This window comes from Podarcis liolepis (assembly GCF_965112155.1).
Source record: "Podarcis liolepis genome assembly, chromosome: 16".
NCBI classification, from domain to species: domain Eukaryota; kingdom Metazoa; phylum Chordata; class Lepidosauria; order Squamata; family Lacertidae; genus Podarcis; species Podarcis liolepis.
Window position 1 is genome coordinate 19,995,563 of NC_139567.1, and position 14,293 is coordinate 20,009,855.

A 14,293-nucleotide genomic window follows, 5' to 3' on the forward strand; every position below is an offset into this window, starting at 1 on the left:
TCCCCACCACACCATTATATGATTGGATTATGAGTGTATGGTTAATTTATAGGACGGGGGCTAGTGTGTATTCTTTACTTTTATGTTCCTGAGAGGCCTCCTGAGCCCTCTGCAGCTGCAAAAGAGACAGCAGTTCTACAGGTGGCCTTTGCCATCCCTGAACATGCTATCTGCAGCTTTTTGGCAGGGGAATTCCAAAAACTAGACTCAGGAAGTTTTGAAACAAAAACAGGGTATACGTAGCTCTCTCTGCTCTTCTCCATCACCAGTCACCTTGCATCTGCAGGAGACAGCAAGGGATAAAGGAAGAGGAGATATTCTGCTCATTGAGATACCCAGCAGAATTAGGGTTAGGTGGAAAGGCTGTGGCCAAGAAGCGGACCATAGCCGAGTGAGAGAGCTCGTGCTTGGCATGTAGAAGGGCCCAAGGTCAACCTCCATTTGAAAAGATCAGGCGACAGGTGATGGGAATCATAAAAGCCCTACAAGATCAGTCCAAAGGCCTGCCTCCTCTAGTATCCTGTTTTCACAGTCACCAACCAGATGCTGATTGTGGAAAGTGTGAATAATAATAATAATAATAATAATAATAATACGTTTTATTTATACCCTGCCCAGGGCGGCTAGCACCAATAAAATCACAGTAAAAACATAATGGGGGAGGGGACCAATTTAAAATACAGGTTAAAATGCAATTTGAAATGCAGCTTCATTTTAAAAGTAGCCCATAAATCAAGACCATAAGGAGAGGGAAACATGAGGGTCAGACTAAGTCCAAACCAAAGGCGAGGCGGAACAGCTCTGTCTTGCAGGCCCTGCGGAAAGATGTCAAGTCCTGCAGGGCCCTAGTCTCTTGTGACAGAGCGTTCCACCAAGTTGGGGCCAGTACTGAAAAGGCCCTGGCCCTAGCTGAGACCAATCTAACCACCTTGCGACCTGGGACCTCCAAAATGTTGTCATTTGTGGACCTTAAGGTCCTCCGCGGGGCATACCAGGAGAGGCAGTAACACTTGCTTTGACGCATCATAATCTAACCCCCCCCCCAAACAAATTAGAATGAATGCTCATTAAATAACCAACATTGTCTAATCTCTCTGTGAACCAATCAGAATGAATCTTCAATAAGCAGCTCATCTAGAAGCATCCAGAGTACCTGATCATTTTAGTGGCTTCCACGACTATATTCTAGTGCAAACAAGTGCAGTAGAGTAGCCCTGAACAAACCCCCTCCCCAGAAAGACTAGACCTTTGCTAATATGGGCACAGTCCCTGAATCTGTTTTGATTTCCAGACCGTCTATTGAGTTTTCGTAGCCCTGTGCTGAGACCCAAAAATAACACAAACTCTGGGTTTGCACGCCTGCTCCTTTAAGCCCCTCTCTGGACATGTGCTCAGTTTGCTCAGGGTTTTTTTTAGCTCCTCTGGGGAAACAGAGAAGCATCAAAAACACCACCCCTGCCAGCCAATCCTTGGCTGCCAGTCCACATTCCCTTTTCATAACGTGTCTGCGGGCACAAAAGGGAGTCTGGGTCTCAGCGCCCAGGCTTAACAATGCAATGCGGGGCAGTGGGGTGGGGGGTGGATTATGCTTTGCTGGCAAAAATCTGGGCCTGTAATTCCCTGCAGTAGATGGGCCAAAACCAAGACCCACTTCTTTGGGGCCTGAAATGTAGGGATGGGCAAACCAGAATGTTATTATTCCAATCTTAAATCCAGCTCTCCACATTTCTGCAGCAATTTGCAATTTGTTTTTAAAAATCCTCATGAAAATTCATCAGCATTTTAGTGCAATTTTCTTCCACTAAATGCATTTTTGTAGTTTCTTGTTTAGCAATATGCACATTTTGCATGCTATTTTGTGACTAATATATACATTTTTAAGGTGCACCCCTCCCCCATTATATGCATTTGTATGCACTGTTTGGTTGGATAGCTGCATTGCAAAATACAGAGAACTGCAGATATTGAAGGATGGTTGTGTTTTGGTTCCCACATTGGCTCAAGAGGTGTGGAATTAGGAAGTTTCTCATTGAAATGTAAACAAAGTTAAATTTCTCCTCCACTGCTACTGACACGAGAGGTGTGTGCAATAATCTGTTTCTGTAACGAAGGAATTGAGCACTGGCTGTGAAATATACTTGGAGTCGAGAATCCCACCTTCGTTGCCAGTGAAATATACTCGGAGCCGCTAGTGGATTTCATGCTCTTTATTCAGCTCATAGAGGTGAGGAGGAATGGAAGTTCCCCCAGAATGTCTGCCTTATATACATTATTTACACAATGGGCCCCACGTGATTGGCTAATTCCAGGATTCTCCTGTAGGTCAATCAGTTTGCGGATTCCCTTCCACCTGGAGCTGGATTGGGTGGCTCCTGTGGACCAATCAGACTGCTGCCTTTTGGATCCTATTCCACTCAGTACATAACAGGCTGGAAGAGGGGAACAGTGCCCAGCTCTGCAGGGTGGCATCCTGAAGTCCACCAGACCAGCACGGGGCAGAGAAAAGAGGATGAAAAGTCAGAATTACTGAGTTTTGCAAATGTAAGAAGAGACCTGCTGGATCAGACCAAAGGCACATTTGGCATCCGTTTCTCTCCATGCGTATGAGAAACCCACAAGTAGGACTCGAGTACAAAAGCTTGGCTGCTGCCAAACTCACTGGATGATCAGAGGCCAGTTCCTGTTTCTTAGCCTAATTTACCATAGATATTCTTCCCAAGCAAATTTGCCTAATATCGTGCATTCTTGCATGTTGTTTAATATATGCATTTTAGTGCAAAAATTACCCTAGTATATGCATTTTTGTACACCTTACTTGGCCAGGGAACTGCATTGCAAAATCTGGAGAAGCATGACTTTCTAAACATCATAGAATCATAGAATTGTAGAGCTGGAAGGACCCCAAGGGTCATCTAGTCCAACCCCCTGCAAGAATCTCAACTAAAGTATCCATGATACATGGCCATCCAACCTCTGTGTAAAAACCTCCAATGAAAGAGAGCCCACCACCTTCTGAGGGAGTCCGTTCCACTGCTGAACGGCTCTTAACGTCAGAAAGTTCTTCCTGATGTTTAGTCGGAATCTCCTTTCTTGTAACATGAATCCATTGGTTTGGGCCAGGGGTCTGCAACCCGCGGCTCCGGAGCCGCATGTGGCTCTTTTACACCTTTGCCGCGGCTCCGGGGCGGATACTAGCAAGGGGAGGAGGCGCATTGTGCGCCCCGACACTCCCCACTGTGGCGGGCGCTGTACTGGCTGTGACGTCGCATGGGGGCGGTGCGTGCGTTAGTCACGCACCGTCCCGACGTCACCTTCCCGCCCACCTGCCCGCTACATTGTAAGGGGCATGCACGCTGGTCACTGCATTGAAAGGGGGCATGTACGCTGGTCGCTGTTTTGAAGGGGAGTGAAGAACACACACATACAAAAAGGTAACTTGTTAATTTAATGTTTATTTCTATGAGGAGGAGTAATTCTGAGGGGTCAAACAAAGAAATAATAAAAAAGTGACAAAAAAGTTATTTTTATAATGACGAGTTTTGCGGCTCCCAGTTTCTTTTTCTTCGGAAACGGGTCCAAGTGGCTCTTTTTGTCTTAAAGGTTGCAGACCCCTGGTTCGGGTCCTACCCTCCAGAGCAGCAGAAAACAAGCTTCCTCCATCTCCCAGGTGACAGCCCTTGAGATATGTGAAGATGGCTATTCGATCTCCTCTCAGTCTCCACTTTTCCAAGCTGAACATAACTTTTTATGTTGTGAACCACCCTGTGATGTTTAGATGAAAAGCAGTACAGTGGTACCTCGGGTTACATACGCTTCAGGTTACAGACTCCGCTAACCCAGAAATAGTACCTCGGGTTAAGAAATTTGCTTCAGGATGAGAACAGAAATCGTGCTCCGGCAGTGCGGCAGCAGCAGGAGGCCCCATTAGCTAAAGTGGTGCTTCAGGTTAAGAACAGTTTCAGGTTAAGAACGGACCTCCGGAACGAATTAAGTACTTAACCCAAGGTACCACTGTATACAAACTGAATAAAATAGATAAATAAATAAACTCCCTCAACGGTGCGCCATAAGGCTTTCCAGACCCTTGATCATATTGCTTGCTCTCCTCTGCACACGTTCCAGCTTGTCAACAACCTTCTTAAATTGTGGTGCCCAGAACTGGAGACAGTACTCCAGGTGTGGTCTGACCAAGGCAGAATAGAGCAGTGCTATGGCTTCCCTGGATTTAGACACCAAACTTCTGTTAATGCAGCATGGAATAACATTTGCTTTTTTTGCTGCTGCATCACGCTGTTGACTCATATTAATATTGTGCTTTACTAAGACCCCTAGATCTTAGATGCCTGTGTTTCAGTTCGCATATTATTTCAGAAAGTGCGCATTTGGTAGGGTTGTTAAATGTGAATTGGCTTGAATTCCTCTCCCCTCTTTGCTGAGAAGGTACAAAAAAAATGGTTTATCTTCCACACCTCTGGGACGGTGCATAGCACCCAAGTTAATTTGGGATCCTCAAAGCCCTCTCTCTTTCACTGGGCATTAAAAAACCCCTACAAGAATAAAATAAGTAACGATTTGCTGTCCTTTGGCAGCACCCACAATCAGCTGCTCAAGCCAGCTGCCTCCCTCTGCCTAATGGGATGCTCAATAAGAAGGAAACTTTATCCTGAATAGTTTTTTCTTCTTCTTGCCAAGGAACCCTGGGGATGGCTAACAAGCACTTGGCATTTTTTCAGGATCATTACAATTTTAATGATAACCCCTCAACTATATATTTTAGGAAGCATGTATGTTCACTATGCATTCAGACGCCTCTTGAGATATTGTAGCCAAATTTGCATGACGATTCATTTGCTTTCCCTGATACCTTCTCCTCTCTCCATCTTTTGCAGTCGCCCCTTCTGCTGAAAAATAGAAAACTAAGTTTTCTTGGGCAGGGATCTGTGTTTTTTTTTACATCACACAAACATGTGGGGATTTGGGATCACGGGGGGCCAAAAAAACAACACCTTTTTGTATATGCAGTAGGTCTCTGTCTCCAGCATCCTAGAGCCCCACACTCAGCATGAAAAGAAAGGTTTTTTTAGCCACTAAGAAGCCTTCTCACCTTTAGTGCTGATTGGAGTCATCAGAGTGAAAGGAGAAAAGTCAGCCACCAACACTAGGGTCACTCTGGAAAAGGCGCATGAGGAAAACACCAAGGGGGGGGTTGTTTAGTATGCTCCAAACCTAAGCATTTAGACACAATGAATAAACAAGGTACCTCCATTTCAAGAGACTGGTGTGCAACTTCTGTTACATACACAGGAACGTCAAGGAAAACACAAATTAAGATACTCTGAAAGAAGATTGGCACTGGCCATTGCAATGCATCCCTATTTGCGTGTTCAGACCCAGAAACCTCCCCCCTAAATAAATTCACACTTGTCTCAAATTTTAGTTTTGGTTTTTGGCAGAATTTAGGTCACAACTTTATTGATTACAGAAATTGACTGTTTGCATAGGCTCTGGTTCAACTAGCTCCCTGCCATGCCAGTAGCGCTGACCCAGGGTTCCAGCATAGGTCAGCCAAGGGTGAACACCTGGATAAGCGGAAAGCCGGGAACAGGCTATCTCCACCACCCAAATGTCCCCCTCTCAGGGGTTGACCAAACCATTGAGTCCCTGGATTCCTTTAACGGAATACCCTTCACATAGGGATGGCGAGAGCGTCCTCCCATCCCTATCACCTGAACCAGAGCCTATCCGCAACCTTACAAGTTGTGACGATTTGCTACGCGGCAGGCAAAACCCAAATGGCCACAGCCAATCAGCCAAGTGGGGAAAATTCCTGCCATGCCCCTGTCCCAATGACAGACGACACATGACGACATAGCAAGGTCAAGCGCAAAGCCCTAAAAGTAGGGAGAGGTGGGTGGGTGTTCCGAATGCACATGCCGAAAGAGGAAGCTCTGGGTCACATGCATGGGTATAAATTGGTCCCTCAAACCGTTTAGACTGCGTCCCATTGGCCAGATTGCACCCAGCTACGAGGGACCTACCAATCGGGTGTTGTGGCTGTCCATCTGTACCCACCCACAACACAGGGTGTCGGTTTCCAGGTCTCACTGCAATACGTGCCCTCTTTAAGGGAGGACCCGATTTATCATTATTGCATCATTATAAGATTGCATAATCTTAGAATGCTGCATAATCTTCGGAGGGTGTGACTGAGAGTGGCTGTGACTATTAAGAAGGGACTCTGCACTTCTGAATTTGCCACTACACTACTGACGTTGTGCCATAAAATGCTGGTGCTCTCTAAGTAGTCATTATAACAGTCTACGTAATTACTCGGAAGTATCGCTCAGTTCAGCGAGACATACTCCCTGATAAACGGGTACAGGACTGCAGTCTAAACCCTGTTAACTTATCAAGCTTCTTATATTCATGTTCCTGCTGTTTCACATCAAGATGATGGGCCTACTCCCAATGTGTACCCTGAGGTCACCTGCATTGCAAAACACCTGCTTATGGCCCTCGGTTAACAATCAGCTGCCTCCAAGGTGTGTTGTGGAAGTAAAAGTCAATAGAGCTGGTAAGCTTGTTTGCGCAGGAGAAATGTTTTAGTCATGAGGAATAGTAAGCATTACAAACTTCGGTTCTCCCCCCCCCCTTTGTTTATTTTTATGAGCTTTCAGAATGGCATGCCTCACTGGATTAAGCACACATGTGCCTCCTTTCAGTTGTGGTTTTATTAATGCCTTATTCTCACGGCACAAAAAAAGCAAACATATGAGTTCAGTAGCCAACACACCCTGCTGGAGCAGCCAGTTAATGCACCATCAGAAAAGGGGATATGAATTTCCAAGAAAAGAGGGTGCCAATATGCATATGGTAACTTAGAGGCAATCCGTACCTCGTCTTAATGTGGATTGTGAACGCCTTGTGCTTCTTTTAATTCCCCCTCGTTTGTGCAGTGTTTTCCTCCAACTACTGCTGTCCCACACTTTCTCTTCCCTAAATCCCTGTGATTTGAAAATCCAAAATAGCTATATTGATTGCATAGGGAATCTCTGGATTCAGGGAGGAGAAAGTCTGGGACAGCAGGAGTTAGAAGAGAATGCTGCATGAACAAGGGGCGAATTAAAGGAGGCACAAGGGGTTCACAATCCACATCAAGTTGAGGTATGGACGGGCCCTTGTTTCTACAGCATTACTAAAACTCGGGAATAATTACTGTGCTGCCATTGAATTAGGAACACAATACATCTCACCATAGCGGGAAGAGGCTAAGGTGGCTTGTGTGCTTGCCCAGTCTGCCGACATATGCCTCATAATTTGGGGCATGGTGGGAGCTCATACGCATGAAGGGGGCCATATCAACATTGGCACTGCTGCACTGTCACCAGCTTGTTTCTTTCAGAATCCCACTAACTTGAGCTCCATGGACCAAATAGGCAAAACTAACTGCATTGCGATGAGTGGCAGTGCCCTTGTTGCCATGACAACATGAGTAATTGATGGTGGCTGCTGCTGGCAGAACCAATGGAAGCAGCTCAGCCCAATCAGATTGACCAGGATGCCCGCCAGGCACTCTACTGCCTTCTGATTGGTCAAATGAACATCCTATCTCCTTGCCTCTGAGTCTTGAAAGAATATTAGTGAGGTACAGAGGTCCACAAGCGTATAATTCTCAGGATTATTTATTTTTTTAAAAACCAATTTATACATTCAGAGCATGAGGCTTAACAGTTCAAACACACACAGAGAGAAAAAATGTTGATCCAAGTCAGTAGGCATACAATAGGACAGGGGCTTTTGCCAATTTTTTTATGCCGATTGGCATGTTTGAATTTTTTTTGAGAATGTGCAATGGACACCAGTCACAAAATGGCTGCCTTGGGGGCATGGCATAAAAAAATGGCTGCTGCGGGTGCGTGGCATAACACAAAATGGCTGCCACATCTAAAGGATGAGAAAAAGAGACAGGACCCCACAAAGCCATGTGGGTGGGCCCCCTTCCCCAAATCAGCTGTCCAATCCTGACATTCAGTGAAATGTGTGCACGTTGAAGGGGGCATGTTCAATGTGGGAGAGGACATTGCTGAGGGATGTTTTAGGGCTGTGGCTTCTCCTCACAGCCCTTTCCTTCTGCTGCTGGCTGTTCTTGGCGTATTATTTTCACCTCATTGATTTTGGCCTTCACCTCCTTTCCTGTCCGCGGAGCTTCTATACTCAGAATACCATCATGGGTCACGGTGGCTTTGACCAACAGAGGGTCAACATCAAGAGGGAGGATATAGGTCCTGGTGAACTCCCGGGATATGAAACCATGCCGATCTGCCTTCTGTGGGTGCTGAGCTGTCACCTCCAGGAGATTGTCCACTGTGCGGACAGCAATCTCATCTGGCGTGAACTGACAAACGTCAAGGAACACTTGGAATTTGTGGTCGTTGAGGTTGACCTCTGAGATCCCTCGGTCCAGCTGCTTATTAATCCGAGGTCTAATGTAGTAGCCATGGTACAATGTGGGGGACAGGATTTCCCCTGGGGAAACACCTAAAAGGGAGAATTGACAATTACAGATTATGCCACACTTGAGTGCAATTAAAATAACAAGAATAATGGAGGCGGATTTAGGTTCCGTGCCAAAGCAAGTTCAGTGCCAAAGTGCATTGTTTACTTATGTAGAAGTAAAAGGGTCAGTCTATTGACTGCCCCTGCGTACACATAGCTGTAGTGCCAACTTATCCATCAGAATCAGGCCCCAAAGTTTCGTCAACCAAACTTTATGATAAACGTTGCTCTCCAGAGTCCCCTGATAGCTTGCAGTGGTGAGCTGTGTGGCCATCATGAGATGGAGAATAAGGTCTTTTTGAGAAAGGTCCATAGCATCTGGGTCAAAGAGTGGCAAAAGAGCAGGCTTGCCTCATATAAACCAGCCATATGTTCAATAGGCTGCCATGCTAAGGAAACTTGGCAAACTCAGCATTTTGGAGTTCCCGATATATTTCTTTTGGGGGGTTCATTTATTTCCCAGATTCTATGTATTCTCACTCTCCTTACACTGGAGCCTTCCTCTCCCGCTTTGCCTGCTCTTCCCCACCCAAAGGCATCACCTACCATTGCCCTAGGCTTGGTCCTGCCCAGCCGTTTTGCCAGGCCCAGAAGCAAGAGAGGCACATGGCAGCCAACTGTAGTCTGGAACAGACAACAAAAGCCCTTTTATGCAACACAGTCATCCCACCGGCTTCTCTCTGGGGGCTTGCAGCTTTTCACTCTGTTCAGCGCTGAATGGTTTACTGCTGCCTTCTGCATTCTTTCTCCTCTAACAGCCACTGCAACTCCAGCCGGGCTTTGTGCACAACCCACCAGCTCAGCTTTTCACCAGTTTTAACGGAGTTTGCAAAAAAATAAAAATAATCTCTGGCTGGCACCGTTCCCCTCCATGCAGCTCTGTGCCAGCCACATTCCATAAAGTGTCCTGGATCCGTGTGGAGAAAGAGAAGGATCTCGTTCCCGGCTGCCAGCAGCTTTGAGAGGGCTCCCTTGCCAGCTGGAAGTCTTTTTAACTTCTTGCAAAACAGAAGTAAAGCCAACTGACCCATATGGTCTCATCTTCATGGGTTGTTCCTCCCTTACACCTGGGATGCTGTCTCTCTCTTTTGCATTGTGTGCGGTTACAGATAGCTTGGTTGTAACATATTGGCTTGTTTTTTCATTTAAAACCCCCCCAAAAACCTTGCCTTACAGTATAACAAACCTATGCATCCCTTTATGTTGATCGATACTGTTGCTGACTGTTGGGCACACATATTGATTTTAATGACCACAATATTAATGGACTAAAAAATATTAAGGATTTGGAGATGTGCTTCAAGATATGTTTCCCCATCCCAGGGGATATGGATATATAGTTTCATCATCCCAGGCGATACAGAGAGAGAGTGTGTCTATAGCTATGCCTCTATAATTCTATTTAGCACTGTGAATGCCTGGCAATGCCTATAGTTGCAATCTGACTGCATTATACATTAAGAATTGAAAGAACTCACTTTTTAGAGGTTGATTTGCGTTTTCTATAATCTCAGACCACAATCCACTGCCCCACTGAACCCAGAAAAGCTTATTTCTGGGTAAACAAGCAAAGAATCAGATTATCAGCACTTGGGGTAACACACTGAGACACAGTTCTGATTGTAGGAATAATAATAATTAAAAAAAACCTAAAAGGTTTCCAATAGAGAGGTTGTTTCCAGATGGGGTTTTTAATATTATAAATGGGTCACTGAGATATCATGAACAGGTTTTTCCTAAGAAAGGGGAAATTTGGATTAAACAGCCGGAAATATGGGGTGGCATTTTCATGCAACAATGCTGTTTGGATGCTGCAAGAAATCTCACATGCATGAAGAAAAGCAATCCTACAATAAACACTCAATTGGATGCACCTTCAGTCTCATCAGACCCATGAAGAAGGTAGTCACTGCCACACACTGGTGCCTTTGTTCAGGGAGGCAAAAGTGTGGTGAAAAAAGGGTCTTCAAACACTCTTTCCATGCAAGCTCACGAGGACATTTCTATAATTACAAAATGTGTGTGTGTTATTCTTTGTTTCATAATCACTCTTCCATAGGATTCCCTCAATCGCTGAGTTAGAATCACCAGCTCAGCCTTGGATTGTCTGCAATCTACTGTGTGCAAATCAAAGGGAAATGCTACCAGCCAGTCATTTTTCTTACCTTCTCCAAAGTTCTGGTCGTAAATCTTGCTGGGGTTGGCAAACTCGTACTCCGCGCTCATGGGGTAGGCGTGAGGGACAGTGCGCTCTGCCATGGTCTTTGCTGGTGGAATGGACCTCGTTGACTACCTGTTTCTGTGTCTCCTTGTGAAGGCTGCAGTCCGATTGCGACGTTTTCCTGGGGCAAATTCCATGGGGTGGGGGAGCAAGTGATAAAATATGGACCAAAATAGATAGGCCCTGGAACGCCAAGCCCCCAATGATGACCAAAGAGCTCCTTGCTGCATTCCACCCGAGAGGCATCTTTTCGCTGTGCAGCCCTCTGACAACGCAGTTGCAGCTGTTAGAAATGTCAGAAATTTGTGATTCTCCCAAGCCGGCCGTGTTGTGGGACAACTGGATGGGAAGCCACATGGATGAAATGAAGAGCTGGCTGTTTCCACAGGCAGTGTCCTCTCCTCCAGTCCCACTGTGTTCTCCATGACTCCCTCACGGAGTGCATCCACCAGCCTTCCCCAACCTGGTGCCCTCCAGCAGTTTTCGACTAAAATCTCATCAGCCCTAGTCAACTCCCAGGATGACTAGACTAGAGGCATTCTGCGTGGCTGCTCCACAACTATGTACTATGGAGAGAGTACTTCAGTATCTTTTACAGACCAGTACGTTTCCGAGCACAATTCAAAGTGTTAGTGTTGACCTTTAAAGCCCTAAATGGCCTAAGCCCAGTATACCTGAAGGAGCGTCTCCACCCCCATCGTTCTGCCTGGATACTGAGGTCTAGTGCCGAGGGCCTTCTGGCGGTTCCCTCGCTGCGAGAAGCCAAGTTACAGGGAACCAGGCAGAGGGCCTTCTCGGTAGTGGCGCCTGCCCTGTGGAACGCCCTTCCATCAGATGTCAAAGAGATAAACAACTACCTGACATTCAGAAGACATCTTAAGGCAGCCCTGTTCAGGGAAGTTTTTAATGTGTGACATCTTAGTGTATTTTTGGTCTTTGTGGAAGCTGCCCAGAGTGGCTGGGGTACAAACAAACAAACAAACAAACAAACAAACAAATAAATAAATAAATACTATTACAGCCCGCTTCAGGTAAAAGCGCTTACCAGCTCGCCAAGTCGTTACAGCCACAATCCCCGAATGCAATGCCTAAAGCAGTGACGTAGCGTGGGGGTTGCATGGGGGGCCGGGCGCAACATCTGGGGGGGGGCGCGCTCGCACTCGCACTCGCAGTTCTCTGCCCCCTGCTAAAATCCACGGGTTAGGGGGCGCAAATTACTTGCCTTGCCCCGAGTGCTGACAACCCACGCTACGCCACTGGCCTAAAGACATTGGGAGATACTTCTGCATTAATGTAGCAGGAAGGCTGCATAAGATGCTCAATTGTTGTAGATGGGATAGTCTGTAGCACGTTTCTCTGTTCTGGTATCCTTCAGGTGAGAACACAAGAAAAGCATGGCTAACGGTTGGGTCCTATGGTCCCAAACATCTCGAGGGCACCAGCTTGAGGAAGGCTGGCCTGGAGCTGAAAAGGGAAAAGGTTGGCAACGAGGAATCAGTTGGAGCCTGGAACCACTATAGGTATGTTGTTTTGTTCTGAGCTCACAATGTATCATTTCGTTTGGCTCAAAAGAAGTGATTTGTATGCTACGCAAATGTGCAAAGGGGCTGTTCTGCCACAGGAGTAAAAAAAAGAAAACCCACATGGTTTGGCAAATGGTCATCTGCATCCAGAGAGAGGCAGAGAGGAAGACACTGTGCACTGGATAAAGTGGTAGGGGAAAAGGACATCTAAAGTTACCCCCTATTTCCTTCCCTGTGGACTTCTGACTCTGCTTGGTAGTGAAAGAAAGGTTCCTCTCTCTACCAGGACCAGTTGCTGCCTGATGCAAAAACAACACAAAACAACACAAAACAAAACAGGTGCTCTCCCCACCAGGCCACCTATTTATTTATATAGTCAATGCATTCACACTTCACCTTTCCCCCAAGGAACCAGGGCCAGATTCAGGTTTGATGAGGCCCTAAGCTACTGAAGGTAATGGGGCCCTTTACATGTCCAGCTGTCCTTTGTCAACAACAAATTGCCGCTGTTTTTTGTGTTGAATATATGCTATATGGTAATTGATGGACCTAATAGGTATCTAAAGCCATTTGCACATGTTGCCATGCAGAATGTAGGTCCCCTATATATAGAAATGAGCAAACCAGTGATATTTCAGGGAGCAGGCTAGAAGGGACCATTACTTACATCATAGGAGCCTACACAACACAAAACACTGTTGCTGTATGTAGGTTTTATTTTATTTGTTTTTCATCTTATATTCTGGAAATGTACATCCAGTGGTTTTTTGGGGGGGCCCAAGAGAGTGGGGTCCTAAGCTATAGCATGTTTAGCTTATACATAAACCCGGCACTGCAAGGAACGCAAGGGGCCGTCCAAGGTTCCACCCACCTTCCCATTTTATCCTCACAACAACCCTGTGGGGTAGTTCAGGTCGAGAGATGATGACTAGCCCAAGGTCGCCCATCCAGTGAGCTTTATGGCTGAGTAGAGATTTGAACCCTAGTCCAGCACCCTAACCACTAACCCTAACCCCTGCACTGCACTGTAGACAAACCAACTGGACTGAGAGATGAATCTTACTTTGTTACTGGTGACGGGATAGAGTTCTGAACCGTCTGTACATGAAAGAAGCAGGCTAGTTGTGAGGCTTGGAAGGGGCAGGACAATATGTGTCCCTCAACAGAAGTGTACAGCCAGAGGCCTCAAGAGGAACATCTGCCTCTTTCTGCCCCCACCCCAGAATTTGCCCCCTGAGGCAGCTGCTTCAATCTGCTTCAACCTGTCCGAATGGATCCAGCATCCACAAAGATTCCCAATGCGTGCAGATCCCTGTCACACTTAGCTTTGTCAAACACACAGTGTGACCTTGGGCCAGTCTCTCAAATGCTAATCTACCTCCCTGGGGTACTGTGAATAACAAACTGTGCCATCCCTTGTAAAATGTCCTGCCAAGGAGGAAAGACAAGACACAAAGTTGTTAAGGACTTTCCCCACAACCGAATGCCCTACATTAGGCCCAGCCCTTCAGTTCTTACCCTCAGGAAAGCAGGCAGAGGACTGCAATCTTTCCTCAGTAGAAATGATTCACAGAGTGCGAGAAGCATCACCATCGCACTCATCATCCCGTATTCATTTGTGATGTGATGTGAAACCAGAGACTTATTGAAGACCCTTTGGGGCAGCAGGTGCACAGACATCTTGTCTCCCTTGTTATTTACATGAGATGAAACTGGAGAAGGAAGCCATCTCAGAGACCATAGCTGGCTACAGCCAGGCAAAAAGTTGCCCCCACCCGCCAACCCCCCACCTTACAGCTCCATCCTACTTCAGCAGCATCTGGTCCTGGCTGTCACAGGATGGCTCAAGGGAGAACCCGTGCCCTTTTAAATGGAAAGTATAAAAGCATACCAGCCTCTCTCATCAATTTTTCTCTCCTTTGAAATTCGCTATCCTGCAAATTTCATGCAGCTCTCCAATGGAAAATTATTCATAGAAATGCAAATATTAGTG

General features: G+C 46.2%; 1 protein-coding gene across 1 annotated transcript; it reads right to left on the bottom strand.

Annotated features, from left to right (window-relative positions):
- Positions 1–7,666: 7,666 nt before the first annotated feature.
- On the bottom strand, positions 7,667–10,916 carry HSPB2 (heat shock protein family B (small) member 2). Its single transcript, XM_083481229.1, has 2 exons — positions 10,722–10,916; positions 7,667–8,538 (listed from the first exon to the last, which is right to left on the bottom strand). The coding sequence occupies exons 1-2, from the start codon at positions 10,813–10,815 to the stop codon at positions 8,096–8,098; spliced, it is 537 nt and encodes a 178-aa protein (XP_083337355.1). The 5' UTR covers positions 10,816–10,916; the 3' UTR covers positions 7,667–8,095.
- Between the last annotated feature and the right edge of the window lie 3,377 nt (positions 10,917–14,293).